The sequence below is a fragment of the Epinephelus fuscoguttatus genome, linkage group LG7 (genome assembly GCF_011397635.1).
Source record: "Epinephelus fuscoguttatus linkage group LG7, E.fuscoguttatus.final_Chr_v1".
In the NCBI taxonomy this organism is placed as follows: domain Eukaryota; kingdom Metazoa; phylum Chordata; class Actinopteri; order Perciformes; family Serranidae; genus Epinephelus; species Epinephelus fuscoguttatus.
In genome coordinates, this window is record NC_064758.1 from 17,305,931 (window position 1) to 17,326,012 (window position 20,082).

At 39.8% G+C, this 20,082-nt stretch overlaps 1 protein-coding gene and 1 long non-coding RNA gene across 5 annotated transcripts in view; one reads left to right on the forward strand and one right to left on the reverse strand.

Annotated features, from left to right (window-relative positions):
• Positions 1 to 432: 432 nt before the first annotated feature.
• The window catches only part of LOC125891424 (NLR family CARD domain-containing protein 3-like), a 47,890-nt gene continuing 28,240 nt past the window's right edge, over positions 433 to 20,082 (reverse strand). Inside the window, exons 11-14 of one of the 4 annotated variants that reach the window (XM_049580714.1) lie at positions 14,583 to 14,759; positions 7,781 to 7,957; positions 6,581 to 6,627; positions 433 to 2,273 (exon numbers count right to left, since the gene is read on the reverse strand). In XM_049580714.1, the coding sequence (XP_049436671.1) occupies positions 1,729 to 2,273; positions 6,581 to 6,627; positions 7,781 to 7,957; positions 14,583 to 14,759 (946 nt within the window). In that variant the 3' untranslated portion in view covers positions 433 to 1,728. The remainder of the gene's footprint in view (positions 2,274 to 6,580; positions 6,628 to 7,780; positions 7,958 to 14,582; positions 14,760 to 20,082) is intronic. The other 3 variants (XM_049580715.1, XR_007449634.1, XM_049580716.1) reach the window with 3 other exon arrangements.
• Positions 8,128 to 10,940, forward strand: LOC125891426 (uncharacterized). Its single transcript, XR_007449635.1, has 3 exons — positions 8,128 to 8,983; positions 9,824 to 9,931; positions 10,299 to 10,940. It is a non-coding gene; the product is annotated as an uncharacterized LOC125891426 (long non-coding RNA).

The window sequence follows — 20,082 nt, forward strand, 5'->3', positions numbered from 1 at the left end:
GGAGAGGAAGAGACCTCTGCGGATTAATCAGCTCCCAGTAAAAACCTCCTGAAAGTCTGGATTTTAATCTATTAACAAAAAAAGGTGAGCACACATTGGCAGATCCTGGGCAAGCAGCCGGTCTGTGACATGCTGAATAAAATAGCACTGGAGAAACACTGATTTGTAAAATAGAAAATGCTTGATTCAGTGTTTTTATTGGTTTTGATCACCCATTTGTTCAGGAGAGGAGGAGATCTGCAGATAATTTGGCTCTCGCTGATGGACGCTGCAGTCCTCAATGCTAGATGCTTCTAAATCCCCCTGAATCGTACACACTGATCCTTCAAATTAAAAAAAATAAAAACTGCAAAACAAAATGGAACATAGTACAATAGGAGAAAAGAGTGATTGTATAAAGTTTATATTTATAATAGAAGTTGTACAGTTACGTTAGTTTCAATAGAAAAAGTTTAATTTTTTTAAAGGCATAACAACATGAATGAGAGAAACATTTTCATATCTTTACATCACAATCTCATTAGTCAACATATTTCAGTCTTAAGAATATCATGGATTTGATAGATTCTTTATCACTGTGCACATAAATATTCAAAAATTAAAAAAAACAAATAAACATTATGTCAGTAGTACAATGGATCTTTACTAATAAACAGCAGGTTAGACATGCCACTTCCATTTTATCACAGTCTAATAGTCACATTGACACATTCTAACATGAAATACATCAAATCCTAAAAGTTTCATTATAATATCTTTGGAACTCTAGTGGAACAAAAGTACTGCAGCAGACAGGAGTAAGGCTGGTTAAATGCTGTACATTTGCTTCAGTCTGTATATACACTCGTACTTCCACCGAGTTTAAAAGTACACTATGCAGGATTGTCCATTACTGTTTATATACACACCAGCACAGTGAAAGTAAAAGCCAAAAGCCACATTCACTCTCATTTCACCTTGCTATATTTGCATTTTTTCGGCACTGTGTCTCTTTTTTTAAAGCCCTTACCTCACCTGAGTGCTGTGGAGGGTACACAGCCATAATAGTACCAAACATGGAAAATAAAAAGAACACAGCGCTATACATTTCTAGAAGACTTAAGTAATGACTGAGAGGGTTTTTAAAGAAAGTCCTACATAGTAAATCTTTAAGGAGCTCCCTCATACTTTTGTCAATTCAAGCAGGGAGGAATGAACAGTACACGTATTAAAAATCTTACAGCAATTTTCATTGTTGTCCTCTGTAGTGTCAGAATGATCATTAACACACAATCTACAGTGCATTATAAGAAAACATATTTGCAGTGCCAGGCACATTTGGCACCCTAAGCAAGTTTCCTCTTTAGAAATGAACTCAAATAAACAGCAACTGCCTATGTTGCCTACAGAAGGCTCCGCTGCTGCATATTTATGAAAAAGATGACAAGGAGGTAAATGTTTTGTATGCAAAGATGATTTGACTACAGATTGAAAAAAATGGTAAAATGTATATTTCAAAGTTTTACAAAAAGCTGTATTTGTTTTCTTCATCACATCATTTAATGAACAACTTCACTTCTTTCATAATGTATGAGTATGAGTACAGTATGAACAGGTAAAGGAAAAACAGCACAAAATAGTTGTATATTATGGTACTGAAATCATGCAGATGAGCTTTTGCTAATGTACTGAAATGTGGAGATGAGCATCAAGGGATCACTACAGTACTTTTCCCCATCTCAGAGGGGTTCAGTCTGTCTCACACAAAGTGGCAGAGCCCTTCTTAAACCAGAAGCCTGGGAAGACTGGCTCTTTGAATTCAGCACGGAAGGTGTGTATGTGGCTCAGCTTTCCTGATGTGACACCGTAATAAGTCAGAGTACCACCTTCCCAGTCCAGAAACACTGCTATTTTGTGACGAAGGGGCACTTTGGGCTTTTTCTTAGTATCAATAGTTTTGGATTCTTTGCCATGTAATGGAATGTATCCAGACTTCGAGCAGAGCAGGCTCCATGACACCTCATTGCATCCCAGGCCACCACTGCTGTCCCATCCCCTACCCACTGCTTTATACGTCACTGCGATGCCGACTATCCCTTCCCACTCCACCTCCCAGTAGCAGAGGCCTTTCAGGCCCTCCTCACAAATCACCTGCGACCTCTTAAACCTTTCATTGTTTTCGGGTTGGAGCACCTTCTCCTCCACCTTCTCTACAGTTTTTACTTTTCTGTTCCCTTCAAACACAGAAAGCCTTTTGCCTGCTGTGTTTTCATCAAGCTTCAGGTGTACACCATCTGATAGAGAAACAAAACACACAATTTAGTTAGAAGGCAAGGCAAGTTATTAACACAGCACATTGCAACAAGGCAATTCAAAGTGTGCTACATGAAACATCAAAAGCATCAGGACAAGGTGAAAAGCTCACGTGTGCGTGCTTGTGTGCGAGACCAGCAAAAGCACGTGAACACACATGAACGCGGTGCCCATGTCTCACGGTCTCGCGCAAGCGCACACACATGAGCGCGGTGCCCAGAGAAGCAGTTAGAGCTACAGGCTACAATGAAGCTAAAAATAGAGTTCAAATGACGTTTTTCTGAACAACTGCCGGGGCTTCAGGACACTTGGATCACTACGGACGAGCAGTATGGAGATATTTTGTGGTTTCAATTATGTGTTTTTGGACGTCTGAATCTGGGGCACCATAAGCCTCCATTAGGTGGAGTTGTGTTGCTACCCCCTCTCCCCTTGGATCTCTGCAAGTGTTGTGAGGACTCTAAAACTTCACCTGATCCTCCCTCGGCATATGGGTGAGTAGATAATGGCTGAATTTTCATTTTTGGGTGCACTATCCCTTTAATGAAGCAGCAGCAGCGTTCTGAATCAACTGCAGCTGTCTGATAGATTTTTTAGAGACACCTGTAAAGAAACTATTACAGTAGTCAAGTCTAATGAAGACAAATGCATGGACAAGTTATTGTCTATTTTTGAGGGGGCCATGTGCATTGCACAGAGCAGACAGACTTCTCCTAACAAGCAATGAATGTCAAATAAAGATAGTTCAAATAAACACAAGAAATTTGTGCTCTAGATAAAGGATCAGCACTCAGTGAATAACCTCCTAAGCCCTATGATAAACATGTCTTTGGGGTCATCAGGTGGGAACCTCCTTTCACCAGTGTTTCTTCTAGTTGGTCCCACGACACCTCCAGGAGGCTAGACAGTGATCTCTGGCGTCCCAGAGACACTCTCCTAATGCCAGGTCTCACTGCTCCCCTCCCTGCACCAACCCAACAACCTCCTTTACCTTACTTAGACATGGCTTTCTCAGCCCAAACAGCACTGCCACCTTCAACAAACCCAGGCTCCATTTATGCGAGCTCCAAGTAGTGACCGTGCCGATACTAACTTTCCTAGCACATTCACCATACTCTATTTCACACGCTACATATCAAAACTCCAATATAAGCTAAAGTTAAGGGAGATACAAAAGATTAACTCACAGAATCAGCTAACACACTCACCTTGCAGCATGGTCTCAAACAAAAGGGATTCAAATAGGCCAATCCCACACTTAAATAACCTTCCTCTTCCTGGACTTTTTCCTGAGAGGACTGACTGGTGGATCTCTCTACCTGGTCTCAGTTATGTACCCTGCTTAGTAGTTCCCCCTGCTGGCCCCCAACTGACATTATTCCTCCTCATCCAAATCCACTGACCAGATCTAGCTGCTTCATCTGACATTTCCTTCACTGTCTTCCTCAAACTCTGTCCCCACACTCCCAGTTCCCCCAGGAGCAAGACAGCTGATCTTGCTATGAATCCTCTGCACCCCACATCCACTGGACAAATCCTAGTTTTCCACCAACACTGCTCAGCTTCTGCTCCTAAGTTTGCATACCTAAGCGTTTTTTGTTTCATAGGCTTCTTCCACTGAGTCTTCCCAAGGAACTGTCAGCTCAATGAAATAAACTATCCGTTGACTCACTGACCATAACACTATGTCAGGCCTCTGATTGGTACAAACTATTTCCTGGGGAACAACAAGCTTTCCCTCTAAATCTACTTGCATTTCCCAATCACAAGCACCTTCTAGGCGGCCACATCCTTGCCTCCTTACTAACTTATCCATTCTGTATTTCTCCACCTCACGGACAAACTGAATTGCTGAACTCCTATCCTTAACACCTTCTGAATTTGCCTGTCTTTGTTTCCCTTCGATGTCTACAGCTGAACTTTGCAACACCTGGTTATGTTGCCATATATACCGGCCTTGTGACAAGCTAACTTTACAGCCTGACAAAATATGCTTTAAGGTTGCGGTACCTGAACACAATGGGCATGATGGGTCCCTCCAACTAAGCTTCTTTCCCGATTCAACCACTGTCCCTGTTTAGCCTGGGCCACTACCTTTGCATCCCTTAATATCTCATCCTGTCTACATATCTGTTCCACAACCAGCTTTCTTTTATCTTTAAGACCTGCTTTATTCCATACCGGTTTGCCTGAGCCAAGCCCCAGGCCTCCCCGGCCAAACTGAACATTACCTACAATCTCTGCATGATTAAGAGCTGCCTCTGCCTCCTGAACTGCCGATCTTGGCTTCCATTTCCTCCCCTTGGTTGGATTTTGAACCACACTCCTAACTACCACGTCCCTACTCCCAGATAACAACAGTTCTGTCCTGACCTTGGTACATTTAAATTCCTCTGTTAAACTAGATACTGGCAGCTGAAGTATCCCTTTTTCATACAATGCAACACTACTTAGACACCTAGGAGCACCCAAACACTTCCGAATATAGGAGCTAACCAACCTTTCAACTCTCTCCACAACGGATATTGGAATTTCATAAATTGACAATGGCCACGTTAACCTAGGATATAGGCCAAACTGCAAACACCACAACTTCAACTTTCCTGGAAGTTCTGATTTATCTATTCTATCCAATCCTTCAGCCACATCTTTTCTAAATTTCACCACCTGTTCCTCATCATTTAACTCCACATTGTACCACCTACCTAAGCTCTTTACTGACTTTTCCCTAATTGTTGGGATTTCCTCATCATCTGTGACAAACTTCCTATCATTTAACTTCCCTCTACGTATCGAGATGCTTCTAGACTTACTAGGCTTGATCTTCATGCTGGCCCACTTGTGGTTCTTATTTACTTTCTCTAGTAGCCTCTTTGTACATGGCATTGTTGTGGTCACCAGTGTCATGTCATCCATGTAAGCCCTAACTGGTGGAAAATGCAACCCGTTCTGTTGTCTCTCTCCACCTACTACCCACTTGGAAGCCCTGATGATTACTTCCATCGCCACAGTAAAAGCTAATGGAGAAATTGTACACCCTGCCATAATACCTATTTCTAGCCTCTGCCAACCTGTGGTGAAACCTGCCATACTTAGACACAATCTCATATCCTGAAAATATGCCTTCACTAAGTTAACAACTACCTGTGGCACATTGAAGTAGTCAAACGCACTCCAAATAAGGCTATGTGTTACTGAACCAAACACATTTGCAAGATCTAAAAATATTACATGCAGGTCCCTTTTGTTAATCTTCGCTGCCGTAATCTGGTGCCAGATCATGCTGGTATGCTCTAAACACCCAGCAAAACCTGGTATTCCTGCCTTCTGCACCATAGTATCTATTAAACTATTCCTTTCCAAGTAGCTAGCTAATCTCTGCACTACTACACTAAAGAAAATCTTCCCCTCTACATTCAAGAGAGTAATCATCCGGAACTGGCTAAGGTCCACGGACCCCTTCTCCTTAGGAATGAGGACACCCCCTGTCCTACGCCCTCTCTTGGGATAATTTGTTTCTCCTAAACTATTCTTAGCTGTTCCCACAAAAATTTAAGGATATCAGGTGCACTTTTATAAACCCGGTTGGGGCCTGACCGCCTCCAGAACTTCCTTCCACCTTGATGGCCTGACATCCATCTCATGCTCTATCCCTCCTAATGGAGGGATATCCGGTGGAAAACCTACTATCCTATCCTTCTCTAAATCTGAATATGCATTTTTCAAATATTCTTTAACCTCTAGCTATATAATAGATATACAATAGAATTGTGAGGATGAAAGTATTTTCAATGACTAAAACACAACCACAAATCTTTGATCCTTTCAACAGGACTCACTTTTGGCAACAGTAGGCAACAGTATAATAAAGTAGGAAAGAACAATAAGTCAAAACAGACAAAATAAAGTCACGCAACTAACTACAGAGCCTGCTTACTTACTTACTTATGGTAAAAGCACATATATCATATATTACCAAATCCAGAAAATCTGTGAGTCTAGAAAATTGGGCAGGCAAAACACTCCACTTCTGAAATGCTCCAGGTAGGACAGAACAAAACCAGGTGGCAGTCATGACAGCCAACTGTGACCCAGTCTGTCAACTGTGCCATGAGCTGTCCCTGGTGATATTGTCCTTCCCAGCTTCCTTACAATCAAGATGGCAGAGAAAATAACAAAAATGGTGTCTAATTCATCTCATATCATGCCTACTACTACTACTAATGATAAGAAGAAGAAGAAGAAGACAAAGAAGAAGAGAAGAAAATTGAACATAATAACGACTTACACTTTTTGATCCCTGGCTTTAACCGATGCACTCCATCATGCTCCAAACTGAACAAATGAAGATCACAAAAAGAAATGTCCAACTTCAATAGAATACAACTTAAAAACTGCACTTTGGTGGAACACACCACCTCCAAGCAACATCTGTATCCTGTTACGAAGGTCACAAGAAAATATAGATTTACTTTTTTACTCACTGCCGCTGCTTGAGTGTTGAGCAACAAGGTGCTTTTGATACCAACAGAATTAATACTGCAGAAAATAAGGTTTGTCTACGGGCATCATGTACAACTGGGTTTAATCAGGTGTAGATGGTGAGTGTAGGTAAATGCTAAGTGTTCTGGCTATGTCAGTTCTGCCCACACTGTGAGTTTGGTGTGGCTGGTGTAAATGTGAAAAACATGGCACATCCCAGGAGAAGGTAAGCAACGCCATGGACGGGCATCATTTATTTTTTTTAAATAACTTTTTGTAGGGAAATTTGCTAGTGATTTGTAGCTTCTGCCGGGCTTGCATATGCTAGCATTAAGAGGTGGAGTAAAGTGATTTTTCAGCTTGTTGGACAGATTGTTTTTGTAAGAATTTGGTCACATTGTATGGAGTATCACAATGTGTAACTTTGCCTGAACATGTGCTTTCTTTATCCTGATAGTATATCCAAATACATGTCAATGTCAAGTGTAACAGAGATATTTTCTCTTAAAGGATAACCCTTCCGGCAACAAGCAAAGCTCTTGCAAGATGATGTCACACACAGCTTCACAGAGGTGAAGGGTCAGGGAAACGCTTAGTATGCTATTTACAGAGATAGCACTGGCGATCTGAACCGGTCAGTGGCGAAAAAAAGCACTTTTATTGCGCAAACTTATACAGGACGCATTTGCCCCCATATCTACCTCGCGGTTGCCGGCTGCATCCACCTCCCTCAATACTGAACCAATTTTAAAACGAGTTGTACCTATGAATCATACGCACACATACACATGGGGAAATAGGGCCCAGGTTGAAAAATACCGAAGTTATCCTTTAATAAGAAGGTAACTGAGTGTTTTGGTGACTAGCCTGCTACCTAATGAGATAAAAGACTTGGATTAGATTTTGCCTTTGTGTAGATGTAGTCTTATTACTGTATAAGTGGGTGAAACAGCTATTTCACCATAAGTGTACATATGTAAATACACACCCTGACATCTTAACATACCAGAGTGTCTTCAGACTCGTATTTGGATCTGCAGCTATATCAGAGAGCATCTTCTTCCCATCAGCTCCTGGGTGATTGTAACTGAGATCCAACTGTTTCAGTTTGGAGGCATTTTTGGACCTGAGAGCTGAGGCCAGGGATGAGCATCCTTTCTCTGTCACCTGACAACCTGACAACCTGCAGACAACACACACACATACACACACACACACACACACACACACACACACACACACACACACACACACACACACACACACACACACACGATTATCATGTTTTTAATGGTTATAACATTTGAGAAAAATTCAAAATACAGTAAAAGTAAAGTGCAAAAGTACTGATGTTGGAAAATAAAGGGCATACCAAGTTCATGGCAGTGTAAAGGACAGATTTTCCAAAGTCCATTAGTATCTATATCAGGACACCTCAGATTTATAGCACATATATAGCCATCTACCACAGAAAATCATGTTTAACCATCATTTTTCTAAATTGTCTTTGTTGTCATTTAATTTCATAATACTGTGTTTCCTCATCGAGAGTGTTCTGTTTAAATAGGAAAGTTTGCTCTGGCCGGTGGGCGGTACTTGGTTTTTGCTTGACTGTTTTCAGTATGACAGCCAGGTCACAAGCTTGTCATTTTACAGCTAAACAGTACACTAAAATATGTTGAAACATGTTGATAAAAACATTTGAGGAGATAAAAGGCAATGCAGTGACAGAATCATGATTCATATTTGATCAGCACTGTCTAGTTTGAGAGTTTGGATCGGGTTTGCAAAAATCACATCACATGTCCAAGCATTTTAAAATCAATCTAGATATAATCTGTATCTGCCAAAAACCTGATTTGGGTTGGCGGCATGAACAAGGACAGAGAGAGCTCAACTGTGCACTGTAAACCCGAACACTACTACTAACTCAAAAGTATTGTGAAACAACAATCAAAATCCGCTATCAAGTCAACCCAACTTTAAGTTACTAAGTGTTCCGAAGGAGGAATGCAGTTATAATTTTGTGCTACTTAAATTGTCTGAGTGATCATCACGATCTTACTCAAAATCTTTGAATGCACGGAGGCGTGCAACGTAATGACGTCAGTGCGTCATTACGTTGGCGGGACCGAACGAGGCAAAATCAAACCAACATGGCGGTCGTGAAGCGAGGGGAGTGTATCGACTGCTGAAGTTAAGAAAACTTGTAAGTATAAGGGTAAAGTCTTCCAAAATGACTTGCATGTTGTTTAATTGTATAAATGCCACAATGAAATAGTTTTTTTTGTTTGTCTGCGCTTTATTTTACACATTCAGCGTAACGCGGTCACAGTTACGGTCTTTGGCAAGGACGTGTTGCAAACTGAGTGCAATAATGACGATAAATATTTTCAGTCGACGCTATTTTTATTCTTTATAAATGTGTTTCTACTGGTAAAGTTAACATTTGGTTGAAAATAAGCCGGTATGACCCGGTAAAGCCGCCTCCCACTCGAAGTAAGAAGACGGTGTGTGTGTGTGTGTGTTTGTTTGTGTGGGTGGTGGGGTGGATACAGACGAGTCCGGTGTTAGTACTAACGGTAGTAGTAGTAACGTGGCAAAGGCATGATACAGACGAGTCCGGTGTTAGTACTAACGGTAGTAGTAGTAACGTGGCAAAGGCATGATACAGACAAGTCCGGTGCTGCTCAGTGTGAACAGTTTTTGCACTTGTTTACAAATTCAGCGTAACACGTGGTCATAGTTAACATTACGTTACCGGTCTTTGGTGAGGACGTGTTGCGTGAACTGAGTGCAATAATCATAATGACAATACATATTTTCAGTCTACGGTATTGTTCTTTATAAATTTACTTCTGCTGGTAAAGTTAACATTTGTTTGGGGAGGGGGGGATTCTCGTTTGTGTATAATTGGAGCGGACGAATGTTAAGCTGTTCAGACTATTTACATCCCACAAAACACTTTTTTTTTTTCAGATAACGTCAGGTGAACCGAAGGAGTTGTTTACTTCAAGAAAGCAGACATACTAATTGTCTTTCCCTGTAGGCTGGTCTGTCCCTGTCCGCAAGTCTGTCCTTGTTGGCTGAAATCTGTCCCCTCCTGTCCCTGTCAGCTGAAGTTGGTACCCAGCACAAGGCATTCTTAGCAAACAAGGTATTGTTTATGTTCATTTTTAATGTAAAGATGTATCCATTAAATTTAATGTTTGGGCAGGAATGTTGATGATAATTGTTTTGCTTTTAACTGTATTTTTTGGTGAGCCAGATAATGCAGATTTCAACCAGAATTGATACATATTAATGTTATAATCACAAACCAGCTTTAAAAGTGTAAGTTATTATGTCCTAGTTATTATCTCCTATCTCTACCAGGGAGCTTCCCATCCCTTTTATTAGATAGTCAAAATATGTACTTTATTTTGAAAATAAAGCAGGTTTCCTGTTCTGTGTTTCTCGCGTGCCAGTAGCTGTGGTAGAGAGAGAGAACTAACTGGTGACTAATTAATTGTCTTTCCCTGTAGGCAAGTCTGTCCTGTCGGCTGAAGTCTGTCCCTATCGGCTGGTCTGTCCCCGTCGGCTGAAATCTGTGCCTGTCGGCTGAAGTCTGTCCCTGTCGGCGGAAGTCTGTCGCTGTCGGCTGAAATCTGTCGCTGTCGGCTGAAATCTGTCCCTGTCGGCTGAAATCTGTCCCTGTCGGCTCAAGTCTGTCCCATGCCGGCTGAAGTTGGTACCCAGCACAAGACATCCTTGGCAAACAAGGTATTGTTTATGTTCATTTTTGATGTAAAGATGTATCCATTGAATTTAATGTTGCTGATAATTGTCTTTGCTTTTAATTGTATTTTTTGGTGAGCCCGATAATGCTGTTTTCTATGTTTAAAGGGATAAAAGAAATAACTATGCCATCCTTAGTTGTTAAGAGATTAGATTAACTATAGGCTACATTGTACAGTTGTTTAGTCTTTTTTGTCAGAAAAATAATAGCTTAATAAATAGCTTAGTCCACCGCATTTAACAAAGATTGGAAAGGGTTCACAATCTGTGTTTTAAAATGTATAAATTACTTCATTTATTTCTAGCTAAAATATTCTAATTAGAAATTTGGACTGCATTGTTTGAGTGGTTTCAGAGTACTATTTTTTTATGTCATCCCACAGGATCAAACACCTGAGACCAGTGAAGAGCACTGAGAGCAGTTAATGGCACAGAACCTCTATGGTAAACATTGATCTTGAAAGACACTGAAGACGACTTTTGTTTGAGTAATGGAGTGGAAGTGCAAATTGTGTATTGTGTCTGCAGACACCGGGCACAGTTATTCCGGCACTATCGCTTGAAACACAGCCATTATTCTAGAGTTAGCCTCTACCATGTCTCCATGACTCTTGTATTTGTACATTTCTGTCCTTTAATGCCTTGAAAATTCATCTGTCACGGTTTCACAGAGATGTGTGTAGACCCAGTGCAAGTGACATGGCACAAGCAGAAAGGGCAGCTTTTACCTGTTCTGTGTGTAACTTGAAACAGCCATTCTCACAAGAAACATTGTTCACTCATTTAAGGGGCCATTTAAAAAAACGTGAGACGATCACATGCCCATTTAAAAACTGTAACTACAGCACTAATGTGTATTCTTCTTTAATACACACAAAAGTAGGATACATGCAAATAGTTCAGACTTTAGTGATGAGATAGTTTCAACAGAAAATGCTACTGTAAATGCTGCTGACCTTGATTATGAAGATAATTCCCTATCCCAACATGCAGACTCATTTGATAATCCTGAGGATGACAGTGTATGTGACTCCAGTCAGTTGAGAGACCAATTGCGCCATAATCTCTCCTCATTATTCCTCAAGATGCAAACTGTTCTCCACATTTCTGACTTGGCAACTCAGGAAATAGTTGATCATCTCAGTCAGATATTTTCCTTGTCTCAGCCTCTCATCAGGGATACTGTAAAGGAGACACTACAGAGGCATGATATCTCTATTACTGAAGCTACCCTGAATGATTTAGTAAATGAGGTTATGAAGACAAATATTTTTGTCAGTGCCACAACTAAAGGGGAGGAGATGTCAACTAAAAAACGAAGAAAAACATTTGTTGAAAAAAATTTCCCTGTTGTGAAGCCAGTGCAGTATGAGTTGGAGCCTGGATGCAGAGTAGCCTATGTCCCTATTCTCCAGGTGATCCAGGAAATGTTTAAACACACAGACATCCTAGAAAGAATAAAGGAAACAAAGGTGTCACAAAAAGGCCATTATACGAGCCACCAAGATGGTTTATATTTTCAAAAGAATAATTTGTTGTCTTCCTTAGAACTCTCACTGCCAATTTTATTGTACATTGATGATATTGAAATTGCCAATCCTTTAGGCACTTCAAGAAAAATACACAAACTGTGCTCAGTTTACTGGGTGCTTGCAGATCTACCACTTAAATACAGATCAGCGCTGCATGTTATTCAGCTAGCAGCAATTTGTAAGGTCCCTGATGTCCAGAAGTATGGATACAAAACAGTTCTCCGTCCTTTGTTACAAGACCTTTGCACTCTTGAACAAGACGGTGTATTCATTGAGTCTCTTGGCCAGTCAGTTCAAGGTACTGTTCTTTGTGTTGTGTCTGACAACCTGGCAGCACACGCATTGGCAGGCTTCACGCAATCCTTCCGTGCAGGACACATTTGCCGTTTTTGTGGTGGAAGATGAATTCATCATCAGGGACATTGCCACGTTTGCCGATGCATATGTGTTACTGTTTGGCCTGGTGTATGTTCTGCATTTGGACTACCCAAAGAAACTACTTGGCACCTTCACCTTCATACAAAAGGTTGTAATGGGGTTGGATGATGGTGCACCCCTGAAACCTGCTCTGCTCGCTTTGAAAAATGACCTGCTTACAAAGTAGACGTTATCTGTATGATGTAGCATTTTTTTGTTAGATTTATTTAAGATGTGCCTGTTGTCCTCCTGGGTCAAACTGACCCAATCTGTTTCAAATGGTCCTTCTTTCCTCCCTTCCTTCTGTCTCTCCATCCCTCCTTTCCTTGCTTTGTTCCTCCCTTCCTTCTTTCCCTCCTTTCTCCCCTCTTCTAACATCATTTCCTTTCCTTCTTCCTTCCTAGACCCAATCTGTTTTCTGTCTGTCTGTCTGTCTGTCTGTCTTTCTCTCTTTCTTTCTTTCTTTCTTTCTTTCTTTCTTTCCCTAAGTCTTTTTTCCTTCTTCCTCCCTAGACCCAATCTGTTCACTTTGCCCATCCTTCTTTCCTTCCATTCTCCCTTCCTTCTTCCCACCATCCTTTTCACTTCTTACCTCCCTTCTTTCCCTACATTCTTCTTCCTGCCATGATCCAATCTGTTCCCTTCCTCCATCTTTCTTTTCTTCCTTCCTTGACCCAGGAGGACAACAAGAGGGATAACCCTCTTGTTGTCCTCCTGGGTCAAGGAAGGAATAATTCAACAGGTTGTTTTTTCTGCTTATGCAGAATAATTCAACAGGTTGTTTTTTCTGCTTATGCAGATATACACTAAATTCCAAAAATGCACCACGGTGAGTGCAGGAGAAAAACAAGTCACCAAAAGGGTGTGTTTAATTCATTTACCTGGAGAAACGGTGTTTTTGTTGGCCTTTCTTTTCAAAAGGCATAGATTTTAAATCTATAAATTTCCTTTTGGTTTGATTTATTTTTTTATTCATGTGCAATGACTTGACTTTATTTTTGGATTTACTTTTTTTATCTGATATCCTGATATTTACTTTTTGGTTATTTATTTAATTTATTTTTTATTCATTTCAAATTATTTATTTCCTTGAATGGCCATAGATGTAAAATAACTTGAAGATACTGTTTTGAAAGGCCATACCTTTACACTGAGCACAAGTTCCCAATGCTTTTATACAAACATTTAAACATTTGCAGTGATTTACACATAACCATACAAATCTGTTTTTATATAATGTATGTGTGGATGTATATATGTTGACAGTTCATGATATGCAAATGGGGTGTGTTTACATTTTCAGATGTTGTTGGCCAGTCTTTACAAGTTGCCCATGGATACAGATGTGTGTTTATTCAAAGTGGTTTGGAGAAAAAGAATAAAATCTGAATAAAAAACATTGAAATATTCTACATTTGTGTGAAGAAGTTTATTTGAGTATTCTGAACTTAAAAAAAATATTAGTTTATGAGCTTTGTAAAACTATCTTTTTGGTTATTAACCAGTATATTTTTTGAGTTTAAAGATGTTGATCAATTAAGTACTATGTCATAATAACAAGTAATTACAAAGAAATTAAAACATATATACAAATTAAAACAAATGTTTTAAGTACAGGACACTCACAAATTTTTTTTAAATAACAAGTACTATTTGAGTGTAAATGATGTAAAATATGTAAGTACACCAAACTTAAATATTCTAACTTACTTACTCAAAAACTTTGAGGTAATCGGTTTCCACAAAAGTTTTTAGTATTCTTAACTTATTCGGGTTTACAGTGTGTACACATCTTTAAACAGCTGAAATTACCGTGAGATTTTTATTTTATTTTGTTTTTAAGAAAACAACATTGTTAACCTTTGTCAAATTTTCAAATTCAGCTCCTAATTTGTCCATACTTCCTTAGTCTCTTACTTTGGTGTCATTCTATACCAAAACTTTTGCCGCACTGCACAATGAACTTTTTTTCACTTTGGAATAACTTTACTTAGAAATACACATTACAACCTCCCATTCTTGTTAATGACTGTTAGTTGGTTGGTCATTATAAAATGCACAGTTAATGTATTGTAAACTTACTTGAGAATCTCCAGTTTACAGTGTATACTCTGGAGGCCATCAGCAAGCATCTGCACACCTGAATCCAGCAGGTCATTGTGACTCAGGTTCAGCTCTGTGAGATTACAGGATGCGGAGCTGAGGACTGAGGATGACAGACCGCTACAGGATTTCTCAGAGAGCTCACACCAACTCAGCCTGTAAAAACATTTGTAGGCATCTTTAATAAAGCTCCACTGAAGTCTCACCAAATAAAAAAAGTGGTCTTTTGGCAAATATTTAGACATCATGGACACTATGTTGTTCTCTTGATAAGACAAACTCAATCACAGTACTATCACAGCACTAATTACTAAGACACCAACAGTATCATGTCATCCCACTGCAAAAAAGTGGATCCACTGAATAGCATCAGTTATCCCCCAGTTTCTGAAATCTCCCTCTTTAAAAGATCCTGGAAACTCTGCTTGACAGGCAACCATGTGCCGATCCAGAATATAACAGTGCTCTCTAGCCACAGCAAATTTTTGACCTTCAGGGATAAATAAGGGGGTACCTCAAGGATCTGTGTTGGGTCCTTACTTATTAAGAGTCTATACAAACAATATCACTCCAACACAGACTTATAATACCCATTTTTATGCAGACAATAGTCTTGTATACATTTGGCTTTTCGTCAGCTCAAGTTACATCATGGTTATATTCTAGATTTAACATTCGTCAAACATCTGTTTAATCTCAAGACAAAATCTGTTTTATTATAAAAACTGTGATTTATCTCCCTGCCACCCATATACTTATGGTAACAAAATTAAAATGTTCAATCATATAAATACCTGGGATTTTGGCAACAAACCAATCTCACTTTTAAACAGCACATCAAGCAATTGGCATAAAAACTAAAGATAAAAATGGGTTTGGAAAATGATTGTATACAGATTCTGTGCCAACTAGATTATTTAACAACTGAGCTTCCACTGGAAGGCTCACCCAACTTATGACAAGTTTCACCATGTGTATGGATAAAACATGGGCCCAACTTGTAGTCCCATTAACCACATGACCAGACACACAAGGGGCCTAAATTAAGCAGATTTTTATAGTTGTTGCCATTACTAAAACAGGACTTATTACAGCCCATTGTTAGCCTACTTCAGGCCCTCTTGGAAATGGTAACCCGCTTTTAGTTTGGAAATAAATAGATATACTTTGTATGTAGTGCACTGCAAGATAACAATCATATTTGCAAGAGCATTTATAAGAGAGCATTTAAAAGTACTTACAAAGCAGTTCTGAAGACCTTGACCACAGGCAACATTCCTAGAAGAACTTCGTCTGATTTCCGGTACTTTTTTAGATCAAACACATCAAGCTTGTCATCTGATGTCAGCAGCACAAAAGTCAGAGCTGACCACTGGGAGGGAGAGAAATTTTCAAATGTGACTGTTTCTGAGCGCAGGTACGTTTTCACTTCCTCAACAAGAGAGTGGTCATTCAGCTCGTTCAGACAGTGGAAAAGATTGCAATTCTTATCAGCATCACTGTTCTCTTCTCTGATCTTTTCTTTGATGTACTGAATGGTGTCATTGTTGGTTTTTTTGTTGTTCTCTGTTTTCTTCAGCAGCTCTTGCAGTAGATTCTGATTTGTCTCCAGGGAGAGGCCTAGCAGGAAGCGGAGAAACAGATCCCAGTCTCCATTTTGGCTACCCAAAGCCTTATCCACCGCTATCTTGTAGAAGTCTGCAGCAGGCAAGCCTTCAACTGTTGAAGCAGGCACGGTCAGCAGATTTTCACCTGTGTTGTTGAATGTGTGAAAGACATAAAAAGCTGCCAGGAACTCATGGATGCTCAGATGGACAAAGCAGAACAATTTCTGTTTGTACGGCCCAGGGCCCTCTCGTGTGATCTGAGTGAATAATCCAGAGAAGACTGCAGCTTTTGTGATGTCAACACTGCACTCAGTCAAGTTTTCCTCAGTGAAGACAAAGTTTCCTTCCTGTAGCCCTTCAAATGCCAGTTTCCCCAGAGACATGATTGTTTCCTTGTTCCTGGTATTCCAGCACGAACCTCTCTCAGAGCCTTCGCCTGTTTCATCCTCACCATACTTCACATTAGCCTGTCTGCATTGCAAGACAAGAAAGTAAATGTACATGTCAGTGAGAGTCTTGGGCATTCTTTCTTCTTGGTTTCTGTTCACAAAGTCCTCCAGAACGTTTGCTGTGATCCAGCAGAAGACAGGGATGTGACACATGATGTAAAGGCTCCTTGATTTCCTGACATGGGACAAGATTTTCTCAGCCATAACTTTATCACTGAATCTCCTCCTGAAGTACTCCTCCTTCTGCTCATCATTAAATCCTCGCACCTCTGTCACCCGGTCAACTTTATCAGCAGGAATATTGTTGGATGCTGCAGGTCGGGAGGTGATCCAGATTTGAGCTTCCGAAAGCAGATTTCCTTGAATGAGGTTTGTCAGCAGTACATTCACTGAGGTTGGCTTTCTCACGTCTGTCCAATTATTACTTTCATTGAAGTCAAGCGTGAGGCGACATTCATCGAGACCATCAAGGACAATCAGAATTCTGTACTTGTTATAGTCCGTTATTTCGGATGTCATCATAGCTGGACAAAACTGGTGAATGAGATCCTCCAAGCTGTGCTCTTGCTCTTTTCTCAAATTCAGCTCCCGGAAAGAAAGTGGAAACATATAAAAAACATCCCGTGGTCCTCATCCTCAGCCCAGTCCAGCATGTACTTCTTTGTAGCAAATGTTTTTCCAATGCCTGCCACTCCCAACGTTAGCACTGTTCTAATTTTTGGTTTATTTTCCCCGGACTGTTTGAAGATGTTATTATATTTTATTGATGTTTCTTGTCCCTCTGGTTTGAACTTTGCACCTTGAACTTGTCTGATCTCATGCTGAACATTGACCTCTCCTCTCTCTCCCTCTATGATGTAGAGGTCTGTGTAGATTTCGTTTAGAAGAGCAGAGGTTTTCTGCGTATCCATCCCCTCAGGAACATGGGTAAATTGCTCCTTCAGCTGAGATTTGAGCATGTGTTGACTTTCAACATCAGGCTTACCTGTAAGAAAATATGATTTTTAAGTTATGTTGGACAGAAATTAGACAATAGTTCAGATAAATTGCTTGAGGTGCAATCATAGTGCAGATCATCAAATGGAAACCATAACATCAAGAATTAAGTTGTTGTTTTGTATTTGCTTTGATTAGGTGCACACTGGCCAACTAAAAGTGAAGCAGGGCTTGAAACACTTGAGAAACAGCCTAAAAGAGGCTGAATATGAGCAATGTGGTTTTATATTTTATTTTATTATTTTTTTATTTTATCCTTGGTTACATTATAGGTGCTTGCTCCAATGACTGGAGGCAACTGGATGAATATGTAATAAAAAAAATGTGTTATTAAAAACAGCTATGTCCCAAACCAATCCTAAGGATTGGAACTGAGGCTGTTCCGTAAACATTTTAATGGACTTTTGTCAATCAACTTCCAAACATTTCTTTACTGTACTCTTCTTTATGGCAGCCTACAGTGCCAGAATTAGCTACATACCCAAAGAAAAAATTACAGTGTGTGAATGTGAAAATTTCTTCAGCTACACCACTGTGAGTTTGACAGTGAGGTTGGCAAAATACGTATAATCGTTAAGGATCAGGGTCTCAGTTTTCATTCCATGGCAGGTTTGAGCCTTTTTGCTGCTACATGGCCACTGTTTTATTTTGACTAAGACATTTCAGATGTGTTAGGTTTGACTGCACCCCTATTTGTTCAGTTTCCATCAACAGCCTTCATCCCCACCCATTAGCTTACATCGTATTTCTGTCATCCTGTCGACAGGTGCATCAGGCAGCTTCTTCCGGGAGGTCATCCAGAGCCGGGCAGAAGGAAGCAGGTCTCCTCTGATGAGGTTTGTCAGTAGCACATCCACTGAAGCTGGCTCTCTGACATCAGTCAAGGTCTTGTTGTTGTCAAAGTCAAGAGGAGGCTGATAAGCTTCCAGTCCATCCAAAACAAATAAAACTTTGAGATGTTCAAAGTTAGAGATCACAAATTCTTTGGTTTCCTTGAAGAAATGATTAAGAAGTCCCATCAAACTGACTTTTTCTTCTTTTATCAAATTAAGCTTAGAGATGTGAAGTGGAAATACAGCTGCCTCTTCTTCTTTTCCATATATCCCTGCCTTTGCTGCATCTATCAACCAAGGTAAAATTGACTTATTGTCATTTCTGGCCCACTCTTTTATGAATTTCTGCACATGGAAAGATTTCCCAATCCCAGCTTCTCCAGTGGTCAGCACAGTTCTGATCTTTTGACCTTTTCCGTCTTTGAAGATATCAGATACTGAGTTCACTTGGATCACTGACTTTGCCGCAGGACATCCATTTTTCTCTTCCTCATTGACCTCACCACTTCTGTCTTCTCTAATGATGTGTTCTGTGTTTTTCTGGTTAGGATGATTTAAGTCTTCATCTTGAGTGATTTCTTTAAGAAATCTTTCTCTCAATGCTGACGCCAGCTTCTGCCGTCGCTTTGAGGTCTCTGAAAAAGACAGAATAAAGTCACTGATGATGGACAGAAGCAGCATGAATCAGTTATCTTTCAGTATCATAATAGTGATTGTTTTGAACATAGACCGCTATAAATCATTTATATTACAACACAGTTGTAACAGATAGTCACACATTTTAAGGTAAACTGTCTTTAAAAAGAAAAACACTTCTGTTGAAACACATTGGTTCTCAATGAGATGAAGTCAATGAAGTTTATTTTTAAAGTTGTTGTTTTTTTAAGTTAATATTTTCTAATATTTCAGTATTGTCTTTTCTACAGCTTTGCTGTATTAACTAATCAAATTTCCCATTATAAGAAAAACAATAAGACATGATGCAGATTAATATAGTATGAGTAGAGTATGAGCTATGAAAAATCTGTGAGTGTCATAGTTTCATACCTCGACATTCTGTCACTTTGTCAATATATTCAGGAGGAATCTTATCAACTCCTGAGGGTTGAGAGATGATCCAGAGATGAGCAGTGGGAAGCAGTTTCCCCTTGATGAGGTTTGTTAGCAACACATCCATCGTGGCTGGCTTTTCCATATCGGTCATCTCCTCGTTGTTTGCAAAATCCAGAGGAAGTTCATATTTTTCCAGGCCATCAAGGACAAAAGCTACTTTACATTTGTTGTACTTGTAAATTCCTTGTTCATCATTGATGGAATGACGAATCAGATCTTTCATGGTTTGAACTCTGTCTCTTTTTGAATTCAGCTCATTGAACTTCAATGACACTATCAAATCTATCTCTGTGTTGGAGTTTCCTTTTGCCCAGTCCACCATAAACAAACTTGTTTGAAATGTTTTACCAATGCCAGCCACTCCTTTCATTAGAACTGTTCGTACTTTCTTTTTCTTCACACCAGAAAATAATTCCTTAAAGGTTTGTGCTTTAGCTTCCTCGCTTCTGTCAGCTTGTATCTTGTAGATTTCTGTGTCGGT